Consider the following 21,921-nt stretch of genomic DNA (forward strand, 5'->3'; position numbering starts at 1 on the left):
GAATGTTCCATAAATATCAATTAGATCTATCTGGTCTATTGTGTCATTTAAAGCTTGTGTTTCCTTATTTATTTTCTGTTTGGATGATCTGTCCATTGGTGTAAGTGAGGTGTTAAAGTCCCCTACTATTATTGTGTTGCTGTCAATTTCTCCTTTCATGGTTGTTAGCATCTGCCTTATGCATTGAGGTGCTCCTCTGTTGGGTGCATAAACATTTATAATTGTTACCTCTTCTTCTTGGATTGATCCTTTGATCATTATGTAGTGTCCCTCCTTATCTCTTGCAACAGTCTTTATTTTAAAGTCTCTTTTATCTGATACGAGTATTGCTACTCCAGCTTTCTTTTGATTTCCATTTGCATGGAATATCTTTTTCCATCCCTTCACTTTCAGTCTGTATGTGTCCCTAGGTCTGAAGTGGGTCTCTTGGAGACAGCATATATATGGGTCTTGTTTTTGTATGTATTCAGCCAGTCTGTGTGTTTTGGTTGGGGCATTTAATCCATTTACATTCAAGGTTATTATCGATATGTATGTTCCTATTACCATTTTCTTAATTGTTTTGGGTTTGTTTTTGTGGGTCTTTTTCTTCTCTTGTGTTTCCCGCCTAGAGAAGTTTCTTTAGCATTTGTTGTAAAGCTGGTTTGGTGGTGCTGAATTCTCTTAGCTTTTGTTTGTCTGAAAAGCTTTTGACTTCTCCATAGAATCTGAATGAGATCCTTGCTGTGTAGAGTAATCTTGGTTGTAGGTTTTTCTCTTTCAGCACTTTAAGTATATCCTGCCACTCCCTTCTGGCCTGCAGAGCTTCCACTGAAAAATCAGCTGATAACCTTATGGGGATTCCTTTGTATGTTATTTTTTGTTTTTCCCTTGCTGCTTTTAATATTTTTTCTTTGTATTTAATTTTTGTTAGTTTGATATGTATGTGTCTTGGTGTGTTTTTCCTAGGGTTTATACTGTATGGGACTCTCTGTGCTTCCTGTACTTGGGTGACTATTTCCTTTCCCATGTTAGGGAAGTTTTCCACTATAATCTCTTCAAATATTTTCTCAGACCATTTCTTTTTCTCTTCTTCTTCTGGGACCCCTATAATTCGAATGTTGGTGCGTTTAGTGTTGTCCCAGAGGTCTCTGAGATTGTCTTCCATTCTTTTCATTCTTTTTTCTTTATTCTGCTCCTTGGCAGTTATTTCCACCATTTTGTCTTCCAGCTCACTTATTCATTCTTCTGCCTTCGTTATTCTGTTATTGATTCCTTCCTGTGTAGTTTTCATTTCAGTTATTGTGTTGTTCATCTCTGTTTGTTCTTTAGTTCTTCTAGATCTTTGTTAAACATTTCTTGTATTTTCTCAATCCGTGCTTCCATTCTATTTCCGAGATTCTGGATCATCTTTACTATCATTACTCTGAATTCTTTTTCAGGTAGATTGCCTATTTCCTCTTCATTTATTTGGTCTTCTAGGTTTTTACCTTGCTGCTTCATCTATGACATATTTTTTTGCAGTCTCATTTTTTTTTTTTTTTTTTTATGAAGGGGATTGTGTTCCTGTTTTACGGGTTGTTTGGCCTGAGGCTTCCAACACTGGAGTTTGTAGGCTATTGGGTAGAGCTGGGTCTTGGTGCTGAGATGAGGAACTCTGTGAGACCTCACTCCAATGAATATTCCCAGGGGTCTGAGGTTCTCTGTTAGTGCAGTGGTTTGGACTCGGAGCTCCCACCGCAGGAGCTTCCCCCCGACTCCGTGTTGGCAAATCAAGATCCCACAAGCCGCGTGTGGTGGCCCCCCAAGAAAAAAAGAGAGAACAGTAACAAAGTAAAAAATAAAAATAGACTAGGAAACTAACAGATATGTTAGAAAGAATGCAAAAATAAAAATATAGATGAATCAACAACCACAAGGTATGTCAGTACCATAATAGTAAAAAAGAGGAGGAGGGAAAAGAAAAAAAAAAAAGGAGGGTGGAAAGGCCTTGGCTGTGGAGAGTGGGGCCTAAGCAAGGGTGAGGTTTGGGTGGTGGGTGGGGCCAATGCTCAGGACCTACAGGGCTGGAAAACCCTGGGGGCTGTGGGCGGTGGGGCTTAGGCTCCAGGAACAGAAGGGGCCCAGGCGTGCCCCCCATCCCTGGTCTCAGAGGGCAGGGCACCTCACCAGGGAGCCCAGCAGGCTTCCTGGGCTCGAGTGGGCAGGGCAATCACCCTCCGCTCCTCTCCTGCTCCTCCCAGAGGGCCCCTCCTGCCTGCCTCTCCTGATCCCCCTGGCCTCCCTCCTATGCCCCCAAGGATCCACACAGCCTGGAGGGGCCTTGGAGGGTGGGGGATCGGCCTGGGAGCTCAGCAGGCTCCCCGTGCCCCAGTGGGCGGGGCAATCGCCCTCCACTCCTCTCCCGCCTGTCTTTCCTGATCTCCCCGGCCTCCCTCCTATGCCCCCAAGGACCCACGCCACCTGGATGGGGCTTTGGAAGGCAGGGGATCGGCCTGGGTGCTCAGCAGGCTCCCTGGGCCCAAGTGGGCTGGGCAAATGCCCTCTGCTCCTCCTGGAAGGCCCCTCCCGCCTGCCTCTCCTGATCTCCCTGGCCTCCCTCCTATGCCCCCAGGACCCACATGGCCTGGAGGGGGCTTTGGATTGCAGGGGACTGGCTTGGGAGCTCAGCAGGCTCCCCATGCACCAGTGGGTGGGGCAATCGCCCTCCACTCCTCTCCCATGCCTCCCGGAGAGTCCCTACCACCTGCCTCTCCTGATCTCCCTGGCCTCAGGGGTGCCGATCTGGTCTGGCCTCCAGTCCTCCTCCCCCCTCGGTCCCCCTATGTCCTACCGGTTCACTCTGGGGTTCCTCCCCTATCCTTGGGGGTTAGAGTCCCCACCAGCAGCCGGCAGGCGCCCTAGTTGTGGGGAGACGCTAACTCCACGTCTTCCCACACCACCATGTTGACTCCTCCTGTTGGGTTTTAAGAGCACATCTAGCATCCACATCTTGGTTTCTAAAAACTATTCCTGACTAAAAGGAACAGAACTCCTTGGAAAAGCAGTTGGTTACTGATCTGGGCAGGGAAAAGACAAGATGAGCCTGGAGCATCTTATGGTACTAGAATGTAAGACAGTGCTCATAAAAAGGTAAGGGCCAGTCTAGAGGGCAGACAAGCCTATATGACAGAGGTCCCCAGTGACCAAAGCTGGGATAATCTGAACAACAAAATAAATAATGATTGTATTAGATTATAACCTATGGAATAAAAAAATATCCATGAGTCTATATTGGTAATGTACAAATGATTCAGTAAATAAATAAATGAAGCAGAAGGGATGGCTCTTCCTTAGAGAATAATTCTAACTAAATAATATCAAAGAAATAAGAGACATAGAAAATCACTGTTAGAACGCCATGATAACAACGAAGGCAGGCAAGATCCACCAACGGATGCTAAAAATAATGAGTGAAAGTGAGGTGAAACAGGATATTTGCAGCCTTAAACTTTCTACCCTGGTATATTTATTAACTACAAAGAGAAAAATAGTAACTTCACAGTGCAGAAACACCACAGACATGAACTAAACTAAATGATCAAGGCTATTGCCATCAGTAATAAGACATATTGACCCCTTACACTGCTGATATGATATATTGAGAAGGGAACATCACTTCTGTAGTATACTTGTCAAAAATGCATGGCCTCCATCTACTCGTGAGAGAACATCAGACAACCCACACTGAGGAACGTTCAATACAGTAACTGATCCATACTCCTCAAAATGTCAAGGTCAGAAAGACAAGGAGAGACTGAGGAACTGTCACAGATTGTAGGAGATGAAGGAGACAAGACAACTAACACCCCAGAAAACCAGCGGACATTAGTGGAAGAACGGGTGAAATCAAATTTGCAGTTTAGTAACGTACCAATTCTCTAATTGTATCAATTAGTATTTTACTAATTCTTAGTTTTGATAATTGTACTGTGGTTATGTATAAAGTAAACATTAGTGAAAACTAAGTGAAGGGTATACAGAAACTTTCTGTACTATTTTTGCAGCTTTTCTCTAAGTCTAAAATTATTTCAAGGGACTTCCCTGGTGGTCCAGTGACTAAGACTCCACGCTCCCAATGCAGGGGACCTGGGTTCGATCCCTGGTCAGGGAACTAGATCTCACACGCCGCAACTAAGAGTTCGCATGCCTCAACTAAAGATCCCACATGCCACAACTAAGACCTGGTGCAGTCAAATAAATAAAATAAAATAAATAAATATTTTAAACAAAAATAAATAAATAAATAAATAAATAAAATTTTTTTGAAATAAAAAGGTAAAAATAATTTGGATACTCACCCTTTATCTGTTAATCATATGAAAATATCTTCCTCTTTCGGCACTCTGGTTGAGTTGATGCATCTCCGAGCTGGAATGTTAGCTGTTCCTTCCAAAGGCCATTCCTTCTATTGCTCTGTCAGGTCGGTGGCCTCAGGATGGGGAGGTAAACATTAGGATTAGTGGATCCCATGGTCATCTGCCCATTACTGCACCCCCCTTTGCTAAAAAGTGGACCACTTGGCCTGAGGGGATGGTATGTGATATACCATGTCGGTGGGTCAAACACTGTGTGAGCCTTCAGATGCCGGTGCTGGCTGAGGCCATGCAGGCAGGATAGGCTAACCCATACGCATAATATGTACTGCGTTGATTTCAGTCAAGATAAATTGCTCCCTTTCCAGAGTGGAAAGGGTCTGACGTGGTCAGCCTGTTACCAAGTGGCTGGCTGGTCTCCCTGAGGAATGGTGGCATGTGGCAGATTCATTGTCGCTGTAGGGTGGACATTCAGCAGTGGCAGTAGCCAGGTCAGCCTTAGTGAGTGGGTGTCCAGGCCGGTGCACCCGTTACCAGCCTCTCCCCTACTGCCATTGTGCCAGCGCTGGGGTGGTCTTTGACAGGCTGGCCAATGACTGCTGGCTGAATCACGCTGTTTACTTGGTTTAGTCTCTTCCATGGTAGATGCTCTCTGGTGGGCATTAACATATGATACATGTGCTATAAAGACCTCACTTTGTGCCTGGTCCTCAAGATCCAGCTATGTGCCTCTTCTCCAAACCCCCTTGACCCTGATGTTCCAATCTCCTCATAGGTCCCTGACCAACCAGCCAAGCCATTTACCATTGCCCATGGGCCCATATATATTCTTCTATTGGACCCCTTTTCTTTCTACAAAAGGGAATGACCAGGTGCACGACCTGGAGCTCTGCCAATCGGGAGGATCTCAGGGTTACCCCCAAGTAGGGCTGTAGTACAACAGTCCATCTTCAGCTCAGACCCTCATATTGAGCCAATCCATTCACGAATCAAGCTTGAACTTTTTCCTCCTCCATCAGCTGGTCATAAGAGTTCCCCCATACGGCTGTAGGTGTGAGCTGAGGGAAAGGTACTGGCCAAGCAATGGTGGGTGACATGGGGGTCTGGGCCACCTACTCATGCAGCTCACTTTGCCCTCTGGCCCTGCTTGTGCCCAATTTTCTTGTCCCCCTTTTTGTTTTGGACCTGCCTGACTATGACTTGGTGGGTCTGATAGAAGACAGCTCATGACAGCCAGCTCTGGCCACATGATCACTCAACGATATCTTGTGGTCACACTCACCATGTTAACCAGGACCCAGCAGTAGGCCGGGGCAGTTTTTTGTATAGTGTGTAGGTCTCTGTTGCAGATGTCATGACCCTGCTCCAGAACCATAGGGATCTCTATCATGGCTCTTCTTTTTAGGGTTTGCCACAAAACTCTACCTGGCATCTCTCCTCCATCCATAGATACCTCTGGTACCAACAGCTACATGTGGCTGACGGCTACCATATTGGAAAGCACAGATACAGAACATTTCTATCAGTTCAGCAGGTATTAGACAGTACCACATCTAGATCTAACAGTTTACAAGAAGTACAGAGGCTGGAGAAATATATTAAACAATCTCACAAGGATACAATCATCCAAAAACAGAATGCGGAAAATTCTACAGAACAAGTGACCCAGTTTCTTTAACAAATAAATGTCATGGAAGAATGGGGAAGAGGGAAACTGTTGTAGATTAAGAGTCTCATGAGACACATTAACCAAATGCATTGTGTGGACTTTCCCTGGATCTTGATTTGAACTAACCAACTGTAAAAGAGACGTTTTTTGAGATAAGCCAGTTAAGCAACACACTTGAGAGTGGAAATGTGGGCGCATTCAAATGTGGTTGGGGAGAAGGACCCAAGTAGGAGTTTGTATTCCTGGTTTGACTGGGAAGAAAAACAAAGCCAGAAATAGCTTTATCTCGGTAATGTTAGCAACACGCTTCTTCAAATTTGCTGTGGGAGGAAAACAGAGCTTGGAATAGTTTCAAGAGCAGCAGCCACATCACTCCCCTCGATCCTGGGATATGCCCAGTGGGAGAGTGGAGACAAAGGGATGCGACAGTCTTTTCCTTCGCTTATCTGGCACACTGCTGCTCATCCTTAGCACTCCTCTTCCAGGAAGTCTTCCTGGCTTGCCTTACTGCCCTACCCCATCCTAACCCCCAAGAGCCTCCCTGTGCTTTCCTCCTCATAGCCCCGATCAAGGCCTACCCTAACTGTGACACCGGAGCTGGGACTTGCAGGGTGAGAAAGATCAAGGGTGTGTGCCAAGCCCCTGAGCCTTGCTGGACCTCTGGGTATTCGGACCACAAGAAGCCACTGCATAGTCTTAAGCCAGGAAGTGGTGGCTGTTCTGTTTCCCTTTGTGCTCAGTAAGCCTCACCTCTCCTTTAAGAAGTACTGACTCAGCGAGGGCTGGCAGGGCCACCTTAAGGCCGTGCCACCTTAAGCAGCCCTGCCCCCAGCACAACCAATAGGCTGCGGTGGTCACCGGCTGTTGCCCAGCTATGGCCAGCCTGCTCCGGGCTGCAACGTGGGGGATGTTCTCCTGGAGGGGCTACTGCTCCAGGGGGAAGCAGGTAGGTGGGAGGGGAGGAGCCCCTTAGAGGGTGGGGTCCCCAATGCCAAGTTCTGGCCAGACTCTGTGCTGCCCCAGCACCAGGAGACCTTGAGCAGAGGCTCGCTGGACTCACCCCAGGTCAAATGTGGGTGCTCAGTGAGCTGGGCCGAAGCCCTCACAGCTGCCATGAGTGGGGCTGGGGGGTGTCAACTGAAAGATTTGTGGACTCTAGGGCACCCCTCTGAGGCCCCGGAATACACACACGTTCTGAAAGAATGCCTGGGAGGCAAGGAGCTGGGTTCTAGGCCAGGCCCTGTCCTGGACTTGCTGGCCTCTTTTCCTCATCTGTAAAATGGGAAGAAATCCCCAGAAGGGCTCCAAGAGCCCTACGAGCCCCCAGCCGAGGCGGGGTAGGGGTGTGGGTGCCTCTGTTCACAGGCAATGGAACCCCCACTCCCACCCCTCCCACTGGCCAGGTGGTCCCAGGTATCTTTGAGTGACCCTGCCTATGTGTTTCTCCCCTGCAGGGCGAACTCAGCGAGGGCTTTGTGGAGGCTCTGAAGGCAGTTGTGGGGAGCCCCCATGTGTCTACTGCTGCTGCGGTCCGAGTGCAGCACGGGCACGATGAGTCAATGCACAGGTGGGCTCCGCCGCCCCCCTGCATCAGAACCCCTGGCTGGGAGTGAGGGTCCTGGGTTATCTTCTGCCCCTCAACCCCCGCCATCTGTTTTTGGGTGCTCTGGCATTCTCCACCTCTCCTCTATGCCCCCAGAAGGGTGTTCCCTGCCCCTCGCCCACTGTGCAGCCTCAGGCCCTGCAATACCTTCAGACTTGAGCGGGACCAGAGGGTACCCCACACCCCTACATTGCTGAGGGTCTGGTTCCAGGTGCCAACCTCCGGACGCCGTGGTGTGGCCCCAGAATGTGGAGCAGGTCAGCCGGCTGGCAGCCCTGTGCTATGGCCAAGGCGTGCCCATCATCCCATTCGGCTCGGGCACCGGGCTTGAGGGTGGAGTCTGTGCCGTGCAGGTATGTATGGTGGGTGGCCTCCTCCTCTGGCCAGGCTCTAGTCCCACCACACTTGTCACACTGGCAGCTGCCTCCTCCACCACACCAGCCTGGCTGGCCAGGTCCAGCCCTCCTTACCTGCCATCCTGGGGCTCTGGTCTGGCTGCTGGGAGGTCGGCCACGAGCTGGGGTCCTGGGCACTGTGTCCTGGCGAAAGATCTAGGTCAGTGACTGCTTGAACGCCCTCCGCCAGGGCGGCGTCTGTGTCAACCTGACCCACATGGACCGAATCCTGGAGCTGAATCCGGAAGACTTCTCTGTGGTGGTGGAGCCCGGCGTCACCCGCAAAGCCCTCAACACCCACCTGCGGGACAGCGGCCTCTGGTTCCCTGTGGGTAGGCTGGGGCTCCAGGACTTTCCCGGGCCTGGAGGGCTCCCTGGTGGCAGGGGTGTTTCTGGGGCTTGGCGGGACCCCTCTGCCCACGGGCACCCGCCCCAGGCTTCCTTCTGCCTGCCCTCTGCCCTCCAGACCCAGGTGCAGACGCCTCTCTCTGCGGCATGGTGGCCACCGGCGCCTCGGGCACCAACGCTGTGCGTTACGGCACCATGCGCGACAACGTGCTGAACCTGGAGGTGGTGCTGCCGGGAGGGCGGCTGCTTCACACTGCGGGCCCCGGCCGTCACTTCCGGTGAGCGCCCTCTACCGGCGGCGACGGGGCCTGCTGGAGAGGCGGGTCATGAAACTGCCCTGTGGGCCAAAGCTGGTGGTCCGGAGGCCGATTTGGGCTGTGCCAGGGAACGGCTGCCTGGGTGGCAGTCTGCACGGAGGCGGGTCAGCCCAGACCTCAGGCTCAGCTCCCCAACTGGCTTCTGGCCAGAAATCCGTCGTCACGTGGCCTGGGCACTCACCTACCTCATGTCCCCGGGGACCCAGGAAGAGCGCAGCTGGCTACAATCTCACCGGGCTGTTTGTGGGCTCCGAGGGGACGCTGGGCCTCATCACGGCCGCCACCCTGCGCCTGCACCCTGCCCCTGAGGCCACAGTGGCCGCCACCTGTGCCTTCCCCAGCGTCCAGGCGGCCGTGGACAGCACCGTACACATCCTCCAGGCTGCAGTGCCCGTGGCCCGCATTGGTGAGCCTGGGATTGGGCCATCCAGGTGGGCTCCCCGGAGGAAGCCCCCTTCGAAGGCCACGCGTCACCTCACGTGGCCTCTCCTTGGTCCCAGAGTTCCTGGATGACGTCATGATGGACGCCTGCAACAGGCATAGCAAGCTGAACTGCTGCGTGGCGCCCACGCTCTTCCTCGAGTTCCACGGCTCCGAGCAGGCGCTGGCAGAGCAGGTGCAGCGCACAGGTGTGCTAGGGTGCTGTGGGCGTGGCGTGGCGGGACGGGGGGGGGGCCCGGGCTGCCCCAGAGTAGGGCCTAGTGTCAACTCCCCCGCCCCCCACAGAGGAGATCATCCGGCACAACGGAGGCTCTCACTTCTCCTGGGCCAAGGAGGCGGAGGAGCGCAGCCGGCTCTGGGCAGCGCGGCACAACGCCTGGTACGCTGCCCTGGCGCTGCGGCCCGGCTGCAAGGTGAGCGGGCTGGGGTGGACGCGGGAGCCTTTCCTCAGCCTACTACCCTATTGTCCAGGGCAGCAGGCAGAGGCCCCGGCGGGCAGGACTGCCAAATCCTCGGGAGGGAGCCCCTGCCCCGAGCCAGGCCCTGGGTGCAGGTGCCGAGCAGGGGCAGTGTGAACACAGAAGGCAGGCTTCCTGGAGGAAGAGGTGGTGAAGCGGAAGGTGGTAGCCAACAGGAAGGGGAGGTTGGGCTCCAGGTGCTGGGGGGCCTGCACGGTAGCGGGGGTGGGGAGCAGGATGAGAGCCCTGGGAGCCTAGCCGGGCCAGTCGCCTTGTTGCACAGGGGAAACTGAGGCTTAGAGACAGCAGGCACGTTCATGTGAGAGGCCGAGCCCCCTGAGCCCATTCGTAGCCTTGACCCCTTACCTCCCGGGCAGGCTGGGTGAGGGAGGGAAGCTCACCGGCCTGCCCCGACTCAGGGCTACTCCACCGACGTGTGTGTGCCCATCTCCCGGCTGCCGGAGATCCTGGTGCAGACCAAGGAGGACCTGCAGGCCTCGGGACTCACAGGTTCTGCCTGCCCCATGTGGGGCGCGGTGGGAGGGTGGGCGCGGGGCTGGGGCAGCAGCTCTGTCCTCTGGGCCCCCAGGAACCATCGTTGGGCACGTGGGTGATGGCAATTTCCACTGCATCCTGGTGGTAGACCCGGAGGACCACGAGGAGCTCCTCAGGGTCAAGGCCTTTGCAGAACAGCTGGTCAGGTAAGGGCAAAGCGGGAAGCAGGGTGGGGGAGAGCTGAGGGAAGTGGGAGGGGCACCCGCTGAGGACCTCTTCCCGCTGCTTCCCAGGCGAGCACTGGCACTCCATGGCACGTGCACGGGGGAACATGGCATCGGTCTGGGCAAGCGGCTGCTGCTGCAGGAGGAGGTGGGCACGGTGGGCATTGAGACCATGCGGCAGCTCAAGGCCACGCTGGACCCCCGAGGCCTCATGAACCCAGGCAAGGTGCTGTGAGGGGCTCGGAGCACCCGGCCCACAAGCCCCCAGAGAGTGGCACCTCCCGTTCCGGAACCTGTTTTCCCACCACGGAACAGCTCTGCCTTTGCCTAGACCCTGCAGGGGTCTTCGCCAGCCCGCTAGCCCTTTTATCCAAGCCGAGGCCAGAGAGAGGAGGGAGAAGCCTGGTTGGCCGTCTTCTCCCTGGCCCTCTTGCCGGCCTCAGGAGCCTTTGGTCCAGTAAATGGCTCAGGGTCATTCCCGGTGAAGCTGCTTCCTCTCTGCTCGCTTACACGTACTGTAAGGTGGTGTGGGTCAGTCACCCCAAACACTAGGACGACTCCCCTCCACCTTAGCCTCCCCATTGCCAGGGCAGGAGAACAAAGGCTGGGGGCCCCAGCACCCATAGCCCAACTCCATCTGCCTGGTGACAGGAATGCTCCTTTGCTGGTGGGGGAAGGGACCTTTGGCTCCACACTCATAGACCCTCAAAATAAACCTGAACCCCACTTGCAGTTGTCTGGAGACGAGCAGGCGGCACCTGTGAATGGCCCCCTGTGCCTGCCTGCCCCACCTCCTCCAAGTTCTCTGTCCTTTGGCTGGTGACGCCCTCATCCCTCATCCCGGGCCTGCCCTCTGACTTGCTGCAGCCTGAGGAGGGGCAGCTGCTCTGCCTCTCAGAGCCCCAGGGCCTAAGGACTTGCCCATGTCCATCATCACTTACCACAGACTCCCCCACTGAGCCCCAGCTGGGCTCTAGAACATTCTGAACATGTCCTTCAAGTGGCTGCTACCAACCATTGCAAATGGAAGTGATTTTCCTGGTACCACACCTTTCCACAGTGTCATGTATTATACTACCAGCTTTTTTGCCCTCAACCTCAGGCTCTGTCCACCCTGGGGCCTGCCCCTGCCTTGGTCAGGATTCCTGATGAGAGGACCTTGTCCGGGGTACCTGGCAGTTGTTCCCCCTAAGCCCACGAGAGGGCGCCCGACACCTCGAAGCTTAGACACCAGTATCTGCTTGGGGCAGTGATGGCCAGCACTCACCTCTGCAGGGACCTGCAGCTCTCAGCTCTGGGCCCCCCACTTCCCAGGGTCTAGCAGGTGCCTGGAGTCCTGGAAACCAGTCTCTAAGCTCTCCACTCCCCTGCAGGTCGCAGGAGCCTCTAGTGCAGGCCCATCTCCCTCACCCCAAGGCCTTGGCCCTTAGGAAAGGGGCTGAGCGAGGGGCGCAGGGGAGCCAGCTGCACACTCCATCTCGCCTCACTCCCATTCTCCCAAGCCACCTCTGAGCTCCTTCCCTGCCTCCACTCCCTCTGCCCCTCCCCACCTCTCCCCCCCAGCTGTTCAGGCAGCCCCTCTGGCTCCTGAGACCAGCTCGGTTCTTGGAACCCCTCCTCTCTGCTAACTCGGGGCTGAGCCCTGAGTTTGCTCCTCTGTGACATTTCTGTCCCTTGGATGTGCCAGGGGGTGGTGTGGGGCAAGTCCCATGGGCCCTCCCCCGCAAGCACCCAATAAAGCAGACTCGAACCATCTAACCATCAGCCACCAGTGCCCTCCCCTCCACGCAGGCTGCCCGCCACCAGCAGCCCCCCGGGGCAGCATTCTGCAGGGGCAGGCCCCTCCCCTACAGGGCAGGGCTTGTCTCTGATGTGCCCCTCAGTGCCTGGCAACTAGTAGGTGTTCAGCAAATGGCCACTTCCCCACAATTCTTTACTAGGAAAAACTCCAAACACGCAGGAGATTTGAAAGAACAAGTACACTGTTCACTGAAATACTAGCCACTGAAGATTCAACAATGAATATTTTTGCCTTACTTGCTTCGTGCGTGTATTTTTTGGGGAACCATTTGGAATTGAGTTACAAATTTCTTGACATCATTCACCTACATAATTCAGCATCTATTCCCTAGGAATAAGGACCTAAAAACCTTGACACCATTAAATGGCTCCTAGATGACTAGTTTTAGTGAGGTACCCCGTCCCAGGAAGCCCCCCCCCCCCCCGCCGCCCAAGTGTGCTGGGCCCTTAGCAGGGGGAGTGGGTGGAACCCACCTCCCAGTTCCTGCCAATTCCCTCCCCTCCCGGAAAGGCAGAGTTGAGGAGAGCTGTTGGGATGGAGGATGACAGACACCAGTTCCATCTGGAAAGCCCGGACAACCCCGGTCCTACCCCCGCTCAGGAGCTGGCAATCTGGGTCTGAATTTGGAGGAGACGGCAACCGGCAGAGGGCTGCAGTGTGCCAGGTGGGAGTGAAGTCGCTGGGGGTGGGATAGGCACCAGCCCCAGGAGCCTGGAATAGCAGCCGGCGTGGGCTCCAGCCCTGCCCCACCCAGCTCGACCCCTCAGCTCACCCAGGGCGCTGCCAAGGCTGCCGGGCCTAAGCCACCGAGGTGGGCACAGAGGCCTCCTCTGCCTGCAGGCCCAGGGGTCAGGCAAGGAGATCCTCAGGGCCAGCTTTGCTGGAGGAATTAAATATAGAACAGGCAGACATAGTTGCCAGGCAGAAGCAGGAGGTGCTGTGAATAGAACAGTGCTCTTTGCGGTGACAAAGCCATGAGCGAGCCTCCTATGCACGTGCCAGGGGCTTCTGGGCTGATCCTCTGACCCTCACGGTGGCCTCTGAGCTGCATGACTTTGTTCCCACTTCACGTGTGGGGCATCTGAAGTTCAGATGAAGTCCTTTCCCCAGCGTGGTTCTGCCAGGCAGAGGAGCCCCATACAGACAGTTTAGAGCCCAGGTTTTTGCCACCATGGCGACTGCGGGTCCCCGGGGTCACCACCCCACAAGCTCAGACCCACAAACTCCTCTTGAGTATTTCTCTGAAATGCTGAGCGTGCCAGTGCCTTGGCTCACATTTGCCCACCAGCCTGCAATGCCCTTGTACAGAGCAGGTGCTTCAGCAAGTGTCTGACAGAAGACAACTGCAGAGCCTGGGCCTGGTGGGGTCAGAGCCCATAGAGGCAGCAGCACACAGGAGGCCCGAGAAGGGGCGGAACAGGCGTCTTCCTCCACAGCTTCCTTCACAGGCTCTGCAGGAGGCTCTGGAATGCCACTACGGGAGCCAGTCTGGCACAGGGACAGAGGCCGGGTGTGCACTGCTTCCTGCTGCCCTGAGCTTCCCACCCAGCCCAAGGTGTGCCAACTCTTGCGAGCCCTGAGTGGCTGGTTCTAGTTCAAGGGCTCTGAGCTGGCTCAGCCCCAAACCAGGGCCTCTTTCTGGGCCTCACTGAAGGATGCCCATGAGTCAGCACTGAGATGTGGCCGGAGCAACAGGAAGGGCAGGGTGTGGAATGGGGAGCCGAGGATTGGGGGGGGACGGTCTGGGCCAATGCCTGGAAGAACCCGCATCCTTGCAGCCTCCATCTGCTGCAAGATCTTTGCCCTGCAGATCTTTCCAGAAGAGTTCTGTCACGACCACTCCACAGGTGATGGCAGATAGATTCCACGAGGCTTGAATGGGTCGTAAACCTGCGGGACTCCGGCCTGACCTGCCACGTTCCCTCACCCAGGCATGACCGCTGAGAACCACATCACACACCTGTAGCCCCGATGCTAGCCTGAAGGAAGGCTCAGGAGGTAGGCAAGGGAGCAGGGGACAGACCTTCAACGCCCACTTCTTGATTGTGTAACAATACTTGATTAAAATGAAGTCACACAGTGCATCTTTTATTAGACATTATTTTAATACCATATCAAAACACCTTGACTAATGAAGAAAGCCTTTTCCCCCAGCTTTGAACGTATTTTTAAACATTTTATAAGGTTTTTTTTTGTATTTTAAAATATAAATACAGAAACCTATCTTGCAGGGGCTGATGCCACATGTGAACATCAATGGCTAGAATGTTCTCAAACAGAATGCCTGAAAACAGGGGCAGCTGTACATATCCCTTTAATAAGTCTTTTGTTCGTCTAGGTTTTCTGGAAAAAAAATCCACAAGGGTCTAAGAAAAACGTTCAGGCATTTTTGCAGGACACTTGTGATTGTTAAATCCTCTGAACTGACCAGAACCAGGAGGGAAGAGGGGAGGAGAAATGGAAAGGATGGGGGGAGAAGGTCCTCAGTGGGTTGGTTTTTGGCAATGAAGTCAAGATATCAGGGTCCCAAGGGGAGAAAAGTGCAAAACCAAGCCAGAAAATTGGGGAAAAAACCAAACGAACAACAACAACAAAAAAAACCAAGGCAGAGCGGTTGATGGAAAGACCGCCAGGTGCCGGGCACAGGAGGGCTGTGAGCTCTGCTCTGCGAGTGGCGAGAACCCGGCTCTGTTCGTTTTGTCACTGAGTGGGTTCTGGCCGGGCAGCAGACGGCAATCTGTAAACATCACGAGGGAAAACACCAGTCGACACTAGACATTTTTTTTTATAATTTTTTTTTTTTTTGTAAACACTTTAGAGACAGACCCACAATGCCTTGCAAAGGTGAAAAAGAAAATGCCCTTTCCCTCCTGAGATGAGGATGAGGGGAAGGATATTGGGTGATTCTTTCTTCTCTCAAACTCGCTCTCATTCAATCTGGTGTCCTCAGGGAGAAAGGGAGAACCATTCTCTGGAAGTCAGTGCAGGAGGGGTGCCCTGTTCCCACTGGTGTCCCCAGCTCAGCTCTGCCCCAGGGTCCGAAGCCTCCTCTCAGGAACGGGGGCCTGGCTGTCCCTGTGGGGACCGTAAGATGTAAGTCGTGCTCCATCGGGCCCGAGGCCAGCCGCGTGCATCTCGCTGAGGCCGGGCAGGGGCACCTGTGGTTCCGGTCTGGGGGCCCCGAAGCCAAACATCATGCCGGGAATTTGGACTTGCAGCCAGCACCAGGCTCCATTCCCTCTGCCTCACTCTTCCCCTCGCTTTTTCTTCACCCCACGTCCTCAGTTTTTGAGGTGAAGGTAAAAAGAGCAAATGTCCCTGAATAGTTTGACATCAACAGCTGTTCTGGGAGTTTACTTGGAATAAATAAAATAAACCTAACAAAGAACAAAAGAAAACAAAAAACGAGAGAAAGAGGGAGAGAGGGAGAGAGAGAGAGCACAAAAGAGGCCCCCAAACCCTTGGATTCACATGAGATGGGGTGGGTTTTGGTTTCTCTGGGGGTCTGGTTTGTTTGGCAGAAAACAGAAAAGTGCCAGCCCAGAACTCGGGAGGGACATGTAGGATGGGGCAGGAGAGAATGGTCAGCAGTAAAGCGGGGTGCCTGGGGGAGAAACTGGGGTCGGACGACGGTGACAGGGGAGCACATGTGCACATCTCGGGAGGAAGCTGGTTGTGCTGGTCTGCTGTGCCAACAGGGACTTGGGTGGCGGGGCCCCAGGTCTGTCCTGGAGGCCTCAGAATCATCTGGAAGGGGGTGAGGGCGGTGGGTGCAGGCGGGAAGAACCAGCCAAGAGATGGCTGCTGACAAGCGCTGCAGGGAACGAGGCGCCGTCCCACGCTCGGTCTTGTCCAATGGGTGTGCTGTCCACGCGGGGACGCAAGCGAGATTATCCCGCCCCCAAAGAAGCAGCAGAGACACCCACACCACTGAGGGGCGAGAACCTGCCCCGGACACCAGCGAGCACGAGGCACAGCTGGGGTGCAAAGCAGCATCCCGTCCCGGGGCTTGTGCTGCTTCTCCTGCCCAGCACTTTCCAAGGGACCTTTCTGAACCTTCCTCGGGGAGATTCGCCCTAGACACGGGGAACACGAGGGTCCTTCCCCCAACTCACCTTCCTCTACCCAGCAGGTTCTTCCTCGCAACGTGCGAGTCTGGACTCTCACCCTTCCTAGGAACGCTCCCCACCCCACGGAACCCCTGCTGCTGAGATGCTCCCCTCTCCCCAGACCCCTCTTGGCCGGGGGAGGCGGGGCACGGGTGCCGTGACAGCAGCTCAGCCCCCCTGCCCGCCTCCAGGCCCCAGAGCGACGCGACCCCAACCACGGGCTCACCTTTGAGAGGAGTCAGCAAGCGAGCCCAGCAGGGTCAGTCCGCGGGGTGTTCTGGACAAGATCTGTTCACTTCAAACCACGAGTCTATGCAACTGAGGGGAGACGGCAAGGGAGACACATCACCGGCTGGCCAGGCCACTCCCTGGGGGCTAGCTCCAAGGGTCGGGTCTCTGGGCAGGGGATGCCTGACGCTCACCTGCGGGGACCCCACATACCCACTGTCTGCTAGCAGAAGAAAGGAGGACACCCAGGGGGGTCCTGGCACAGCCAGAGTCCCGGTGCAGTGCGTATGGGCTTGGGGTGGACCTAGGCGCTGCAGGATGCAGGGAGTGTGGCCTCGAGAGGGACAAGGCCTCAGGGGCATGGAGCCCAGGAGGACGGCAACAACTACCGGTCAGAGGGTGAGAGTGGGGGGCTGCACAGGGCAGCCAGTCAACTATTTCCAAGGCTTAAAGGGCAAAAAAGTGGGAACAAAGCCCTGGCAGGCTGGTCATCGCCCTGAGCAAGTCCTCTCCTGAGTCACAGGAGCCGCCTGAGGCTCCCTCCCTGGTCTCCCTCTCAGGAGACCCCCAAGCTCTACCTGGCTTGGCTGGCTGTGGTGGGCAGCCAGCATCTAGCCCTCCTTCCTGGAGAAGGTGGGCCAGGGGAGGACTGGCCCTGTGGCTTAGTGACATTGCTCAGGAGAGCCAGACAAGAGGCTAGCAGGGAAATCCTGGTCTCTAGTGTTTACAGAAAGCACTGTCTGAACAGAGAGGGAACAGAAATTGGCCCAAGACAGCTTTCTGTAAAACATCTGGGTATTTTCAAAACAGGAACCAGACAGATCATTTGCATAAGTCTCTCCCAGAGCTAAAGATTCCCTTCTTCTCGCTCTGGTCAATGCTTCCCTGGGACACTGGAGCCCTGGGTGCTGCGCCCAGGCCAAGACCCCCTCCCCTTAGGCCTCACTTGTGCCTTTCTGACACCAGCCACATCCATGTGATGCCCCGTGGCCAGTGGCCCTGTGAGTCAGGCTTTGGAAAAGTCTGTGTGTCAGGAAGCAGCTCTGGGGCTCCAGGGGCCGAGAACAGGTGGAGGCCACGGGCAGCACAGAGCGTCCTCCCGTCCTGGGTAAGGAGGTGTCTTCTTTCCAGTTGGAAACAAGAATGAGGCTCATGCTGGAGCCTGAAGGCGAATCTCAGCCCTGCTAATTATAGCGGCTCGCAGCACCCGGGCCCATAGGCAGTGGCTATTCCTGCCTGCTGGGCCTCTGGGGAGGAGGGGCGGGGCCAGGGCAGCCAGCACACCCCTCCGTGCTGACCACCCACCCCCACCAGACCAGGGTCTGCACACTGGAGCAGAGGGGCTCACAGAGATGGACGGGGACTCAACCTTCCACGGGGCAGGGGCTCCACAGGCCTCCCCGTCGGCCCCGCCACCCAGGCTCTGCGCTCAGCACGTCCAGAACTCCCCAGCTGCTGACCTCTGCCTCGACTCCACTCAGAGTGCTGGGGGACGGGGTGCCTAGTGACAGTCTGCCCTTCTCTCCCCCCACCCACAGGGAAGGAGCCCTCTGGGGTCTGGGGTGCAGCGAAGCTGGCCCTGCCGGCCCTCTCGTACCTTTTGTGATAAATGCACAGGCAGGGCAGCCTGGCTATCGTGTCCCCCTGAAGCAGCTCCTCCAGGCAGATCACACACTCACCCGCATCTTTAGTCAGCACGTCATCTGCAAAGGGGGGACAGGGGAGAGCGGGGGGTCAGTCACCAGCAGGCAGGGGTCTAGGAGCTGCTTGGGACTGCATGGGTCACCTGAGTCAGCGAAAGCCCAAGAGGGACCTTGACGTGAAGGTCCTCACTGTGGACACAAGACATGCAAACCACACGCTAACTACCTGAAGACAAAGTGGGATTAATCACCAAGTAAGCGGCCCAGGCGATGAAGGACGAAAAAGGCTTGGAGAGGAGGAGACATGCAGCAGAGGCAGCACGAGACAGAATGGTTCCCTGAACAGACTTTCCCCCTAAACATACACACAGACCAGGTGCACTGGATTTCTGGTTTGGAAAAAAATGGTGATGAGGAGAGCGGTACGAGGCAAGGGTGAACGGAAGAAAGAGGTACCCCAGCAATACGCGTACGTGTGTGTCCACGGCAGCATTATTCACAAGAGCCAAAGGTGGGAACAACCCAAATGTCCGCCAGTGGATGAATGGAGAAATGAACCGCGTGGACCCACACAACGGCGTATCCACTCAGCCAGGAAAGGGGTGAAGAGCTGACGCCTGCTGCACGTGGATGCACCTCGAAAACATGGTGCTGAGGGGAAGGAGCCAGATGCGAAAGGCCACCTGCTGTGTGATCCCGTTTATGTGAAATGTCCAGAAGAGGCAAATCCAGAGACAAAAAGTAGGTCAGGGGCTGGGGGCAGGGGGCACTGGGGAGTGACTGCTTAATGAGTAAGGGATTTTCCTTTGTTTTTCTTGTGGTAACATGAGATCTCTTAACATGAGATCTACTCTCTTAATAAAAATATAAGAGTACAGTATACTATTGTTATAGGCACCATGCTGCAGAGCAGACCTCTAGACTTATACATATTGCATAACTGAAAATTTTTTCTTTTTTTTAAAAGTCACATTATCAGCTTTTTTTTTTTTCTCCCAAATATTTATTTATTTATTTATTTGGCTGCACCAGGTTTTAGTTGTGGCATGCAGGATCTAGTTCCTGAACCAGGGATCGAACCCGGGCCCCCTGCAATGGGAACGAGGAGTCTTAACCACTGGACCACCAGGGAAGTCCCAGAACTGAAACTTTCTGCCAGTTGAATAGCAATTGCCTGTTTCCCTCTCCACTGACAACCACACTTCTACTCTCTGGTTCTATGGGGTTGACTGCTTTAGATTCTTCATGTAAGTGGAAGCATGCAAGGAGTTCCTTCTGGGATGATGAAATGTTTGGAACTAGACAGAGATGGTGGTTGCACAACATTGTGAATGTCCCAAATGCCACTACACCGTACATGTAAAAATGGTTACTTGTGTGTTATACAAATTTTAACTCAGTTAAATATTTTAAAAAGACACCCCACACCTCACCAGAAAAGAATGAATGGAAGAAAGCTGCTGCCCACCACGGCCCCAAGTGAAGCCGTGACCAGAACAGCCCGAGCAGAACAGGGGGCCGAGCCAGCATCCCCTACATTTCTATGATATTCTGGGCACTGGCGACTCAGTGAATAAGCCACGGTCTCAGGATTCAGGAAACTCATAGTCTAGCAGGGGCGGCGGAACAAGAAGACGGAAATGAACAGCACAGGAATTCCTGGAAGTCTTACGACGCACATAGATCCAGATGTGAGAAGTACGGGAGACGCCGAATCGGGGTGGGGACTGTTCAGGGAGGGATATTCCAGGCAAAGGGGACAGCATCTGTGCACCTGGCAAAGCAGGACGTTTGCTGTGGTAGGTGCAGAGTCCTGGGGCCACGGGGGGTAGGTGAGACCAACTTCCTGAGGATGGACTTGTATCCTGCTGTGCTACCTGGGCTTTATCTGGGTCACTGAAGGGCCTTGGAGACGCACTGATCACATCTAGTCTCCTGAAACTACTGGAAATGACTGGAAGAGCCCACAGATGGGGAGCCCGCTATGGAGGCTAATGCTGTGGTGCAGGAGAGATGAACTCAAGGCCGGCACCAGCAACGGGGGGAGGTGGATGGCATGAATTGGGGCAGCTGGGCAAACGGGGGGCAGGGGAGGGGAGCACACGCTTGTCAGAGCGAGAGGGAGCCCGGAGGAGGGCCAGCTTGGGAAGTAATGATAAGCTCAGAGCTGGGTGGTAGGCGCTGACCAGGCGTCTCCCCCAGGACGCACTAATGGAAACCTGCTGGAGTCCATTCAAGTCCAGATCTGGGGTTTAGAGGAGAGATGTGGGCAACAGGGGTAGATGTGGGATAAAGAGCTTAGACAAATCTAAAGAAGGCAGACGACTGAACCCAGGTGAATTCTAATATTTGAAAGGCAGGTGAAAGAGGTGAAGTCAGCAAAAGGTTACCCAGAAGTTCTCAAAACCACAGGAGAAATACCCTGAGAACAGGTTCTGGATGTAAAGAAAGCAAAGCCTGAAGCAGGGTAATTCTCCACTTATGAAAGATTTTAATTGATCGTGAACACTGCCAATGATACACACTGAGATTTCATGTGTGTTCAGTGAGCCTCAGGATCTTACAAGCCAGGCAGGGCACACGGTGTTATTCCTGTTTTGCAAACGGGGACACTGCAGCCAGAGAATCAGACACCTTGCCGAAGTCAGAGGGCTCATGAATGGGGCAGGGACGGGGACCCTCTGTAGGGCTGCCCTCCACTACTATGGTTTCTTTGTGCCCACTGATTACTTTAGTGGAAGGGGAAACATCTGGGGCCCATAAAATGAGGATACTTCATGGCCTAGAAGGCTACGGTGACTCAGAGCCCCCCATCAGGAACCCCAAGGAAAACAACTAAGATAGAATCAACTCAATACTTAAGTCCTTATGCACAAGAGCTGGGAGAGAAGTCACTTTCAGCTTCTAGGCCACCAGGACAGCCTGTGGTTATGTTCTCTGTTAAGATCTGCCTAACCCAAAGCCCCAAAGCCCACCTGAAAGGGCGACGTGGAGGGAAAAGCAGACAGCACACAGTCAGTCTGCCACTGGAGTGTAACCTCAGACTCCAAACGTGGAAAGTGGCACATCTGTAAAAGGGTATGATCCCATTTTTAAAAAAAGCACTAGATACCATACACATTTAAATATTTGTGTGTGTGTAAGCGCAGGAAAAAGTCTGGAGGGAAACACACACTTTAATAGTGGTGGAAGAAAGGAGGATTAGAAGAAAAATATTTTTATATATTTTTGAATTGTTTGAACAGGCATTACTTTTATAATTAACAACCCCCAATAAAGAAACAGACTAGTGTTTTCATTTCACTCTGAAATGTATCAAAAGGATAATACGGATTGGTGGGTGGAGAGACATGTGATAGAGCAAGTACAGTATAATGTAGACTCTAGGTGGGGGGTATTTTGGTGTTCACTGCAAAACTCTCAACTTTGCTGTACGTTTGACATTTTTCATAATAAAATACTGGGAGGAAAAAACTCCAATAAAGATGGGAGGAAAAACAGACCAGCTCTGAGAAGGCAGTCATACTGCAGACCTTCTTGGGCATTTATTTCCACTCTCCTTGTCTCTGGCATCTCATCTGTAAAGTGAGGATCTGGGATACGGCCCCTTTTCCGTGCTTCCCTCCTCACTTATGGATGATTTCCTTGGGAGCACAGCAACATTACTGATTCCGAATCAGCGTCCCCTTCTGATGGGTAAGTCAGCTGTGAGCCCAGGGGCAAGTCAGAATTCCCTCAGTCCCAAACAGTTTTCTGCATGAGCTGCGCTCTGTCTGTCCTGTCAGGTCCAGGCTGGGATAGGGGGCGGGAGCCAGGCAAGGGGATGAGACCTGAGACCTGGTGCTTGCTTCTTCAG

The 21,921-nt window shown here is 53.9% G+C and overlaps 2 protein-coding genes across 5 annotated transcripts in view; one reads left to right on the forward strand and one right to left on the reverse strand.

Annotated features, from left to right (window-relative positions):
* Nucleotides 1–6,873: 6,873 nt before the first annotated feature.
* On the forward strand, nt 6,874–12,309 carry LDHD (lactate dehydrogenase D). 3 transcript variants are annotated; one of them, XM_068529066.1, is made up of 11 exons: nt 6,878–6,949; nt 7,458–7,570; nt 7,818–7,959; nt 8,192–8,333; nt 8,468–8,627; nt 8,873–9,072; nt 9,167–9,295; nt 9,393–9,520; nt 9,985–10,075; nt 10,155–10,266; nt 10,354–12,309. In XM_068529066.1, the coding sequence occupies exons 1-11, from the start codon at nt 6,878–6,880 to the stop codon at nt 10,517–10,519; spliced, it is 1,455 nt and encodes a 484-aa protein (XP_068385167.1). In that variant the 3' UTR covers nt 10,520–12,309. The 3 variants fall into 3 exon arrangements, with proteins under 3 accessions (XP_068385169.1, XP_068385167.1, XP_068385168.1); XM_068529067.1 differs by having other exon boundaries at nt 9,008–9,072; XM_068529068.1 differs by lacking the exon at nt 7,818–7,959 and having other exon boundaries at nt 6,874–6,949; nt 8,192–8,329.
* A 1,903-nt stretch (nt 12,310–14,212) lies between these two features.
* The window catches only part of ZNRF1 (zinc and ring finger 1), a 97,332-nt gene continuing 89,623 nt past the window's right edge, over nt 14,213–21,921 (reverse strand). The window contains exons 3-5 of one of the 2 annotated variants that reach the window (XM_068527676.1): nt 18,020–18,125; nt 16,421–16,512; nt 14,213–14,822 (exon numbers count right to left, since the gene is read on the reverse strand). In XM_068527676.1, coding sequence (XP_068383777.1) covers nt 16,455–16,512; nt 18,020–18,125 — 164 coding nt within the window. In that variant the 3' untranslated portion in view covers nt 14,213–14,822; nt 16,421–16,454. The other variant, XM_068527675.1, reaches the window with a different exon arrangement.

The sequence above is a fragment of the Eschrichtius robustus genome, chromosome 19, assembly GCF_028021215.1.
Source record: "Eschrichtius robustus isolate mEscRob2 chromosome 19, mEscRob2.pri, whole genome shotgun sequence".
NCBI classification, from domain to species: domain Eukaryota; kingdom Metazoa; phylum Chordata; class Mammalia; order Artiodactyla; family Eschrichtiidae; genus Eschrichtius; species Eschrichtius robustus.

Coding starts and splice junctions, on each gene's coding strand:
- LDHD (XM_068529066.1), top strand. CDS start 6,878: ATGGCCAGCCTGCTCCGGGCTGCAACGTGGGGGATGTTCTCCTGGAGG. Junction 9,296..9,392: donor AGAGCAGGTGCAGCGCACAG/GTGTGCTAGGGT, acceptor CGCCCCCCACAG/AGGAGATCATCCGGCACAAC. Junction 9,521..9,984: donor CGCTGCGGCCCGGCTGCAAG/GTGAGCGGGCTG, acceptor GCCCCGACTCAG/GGCTACTCCACCGACGTGTG.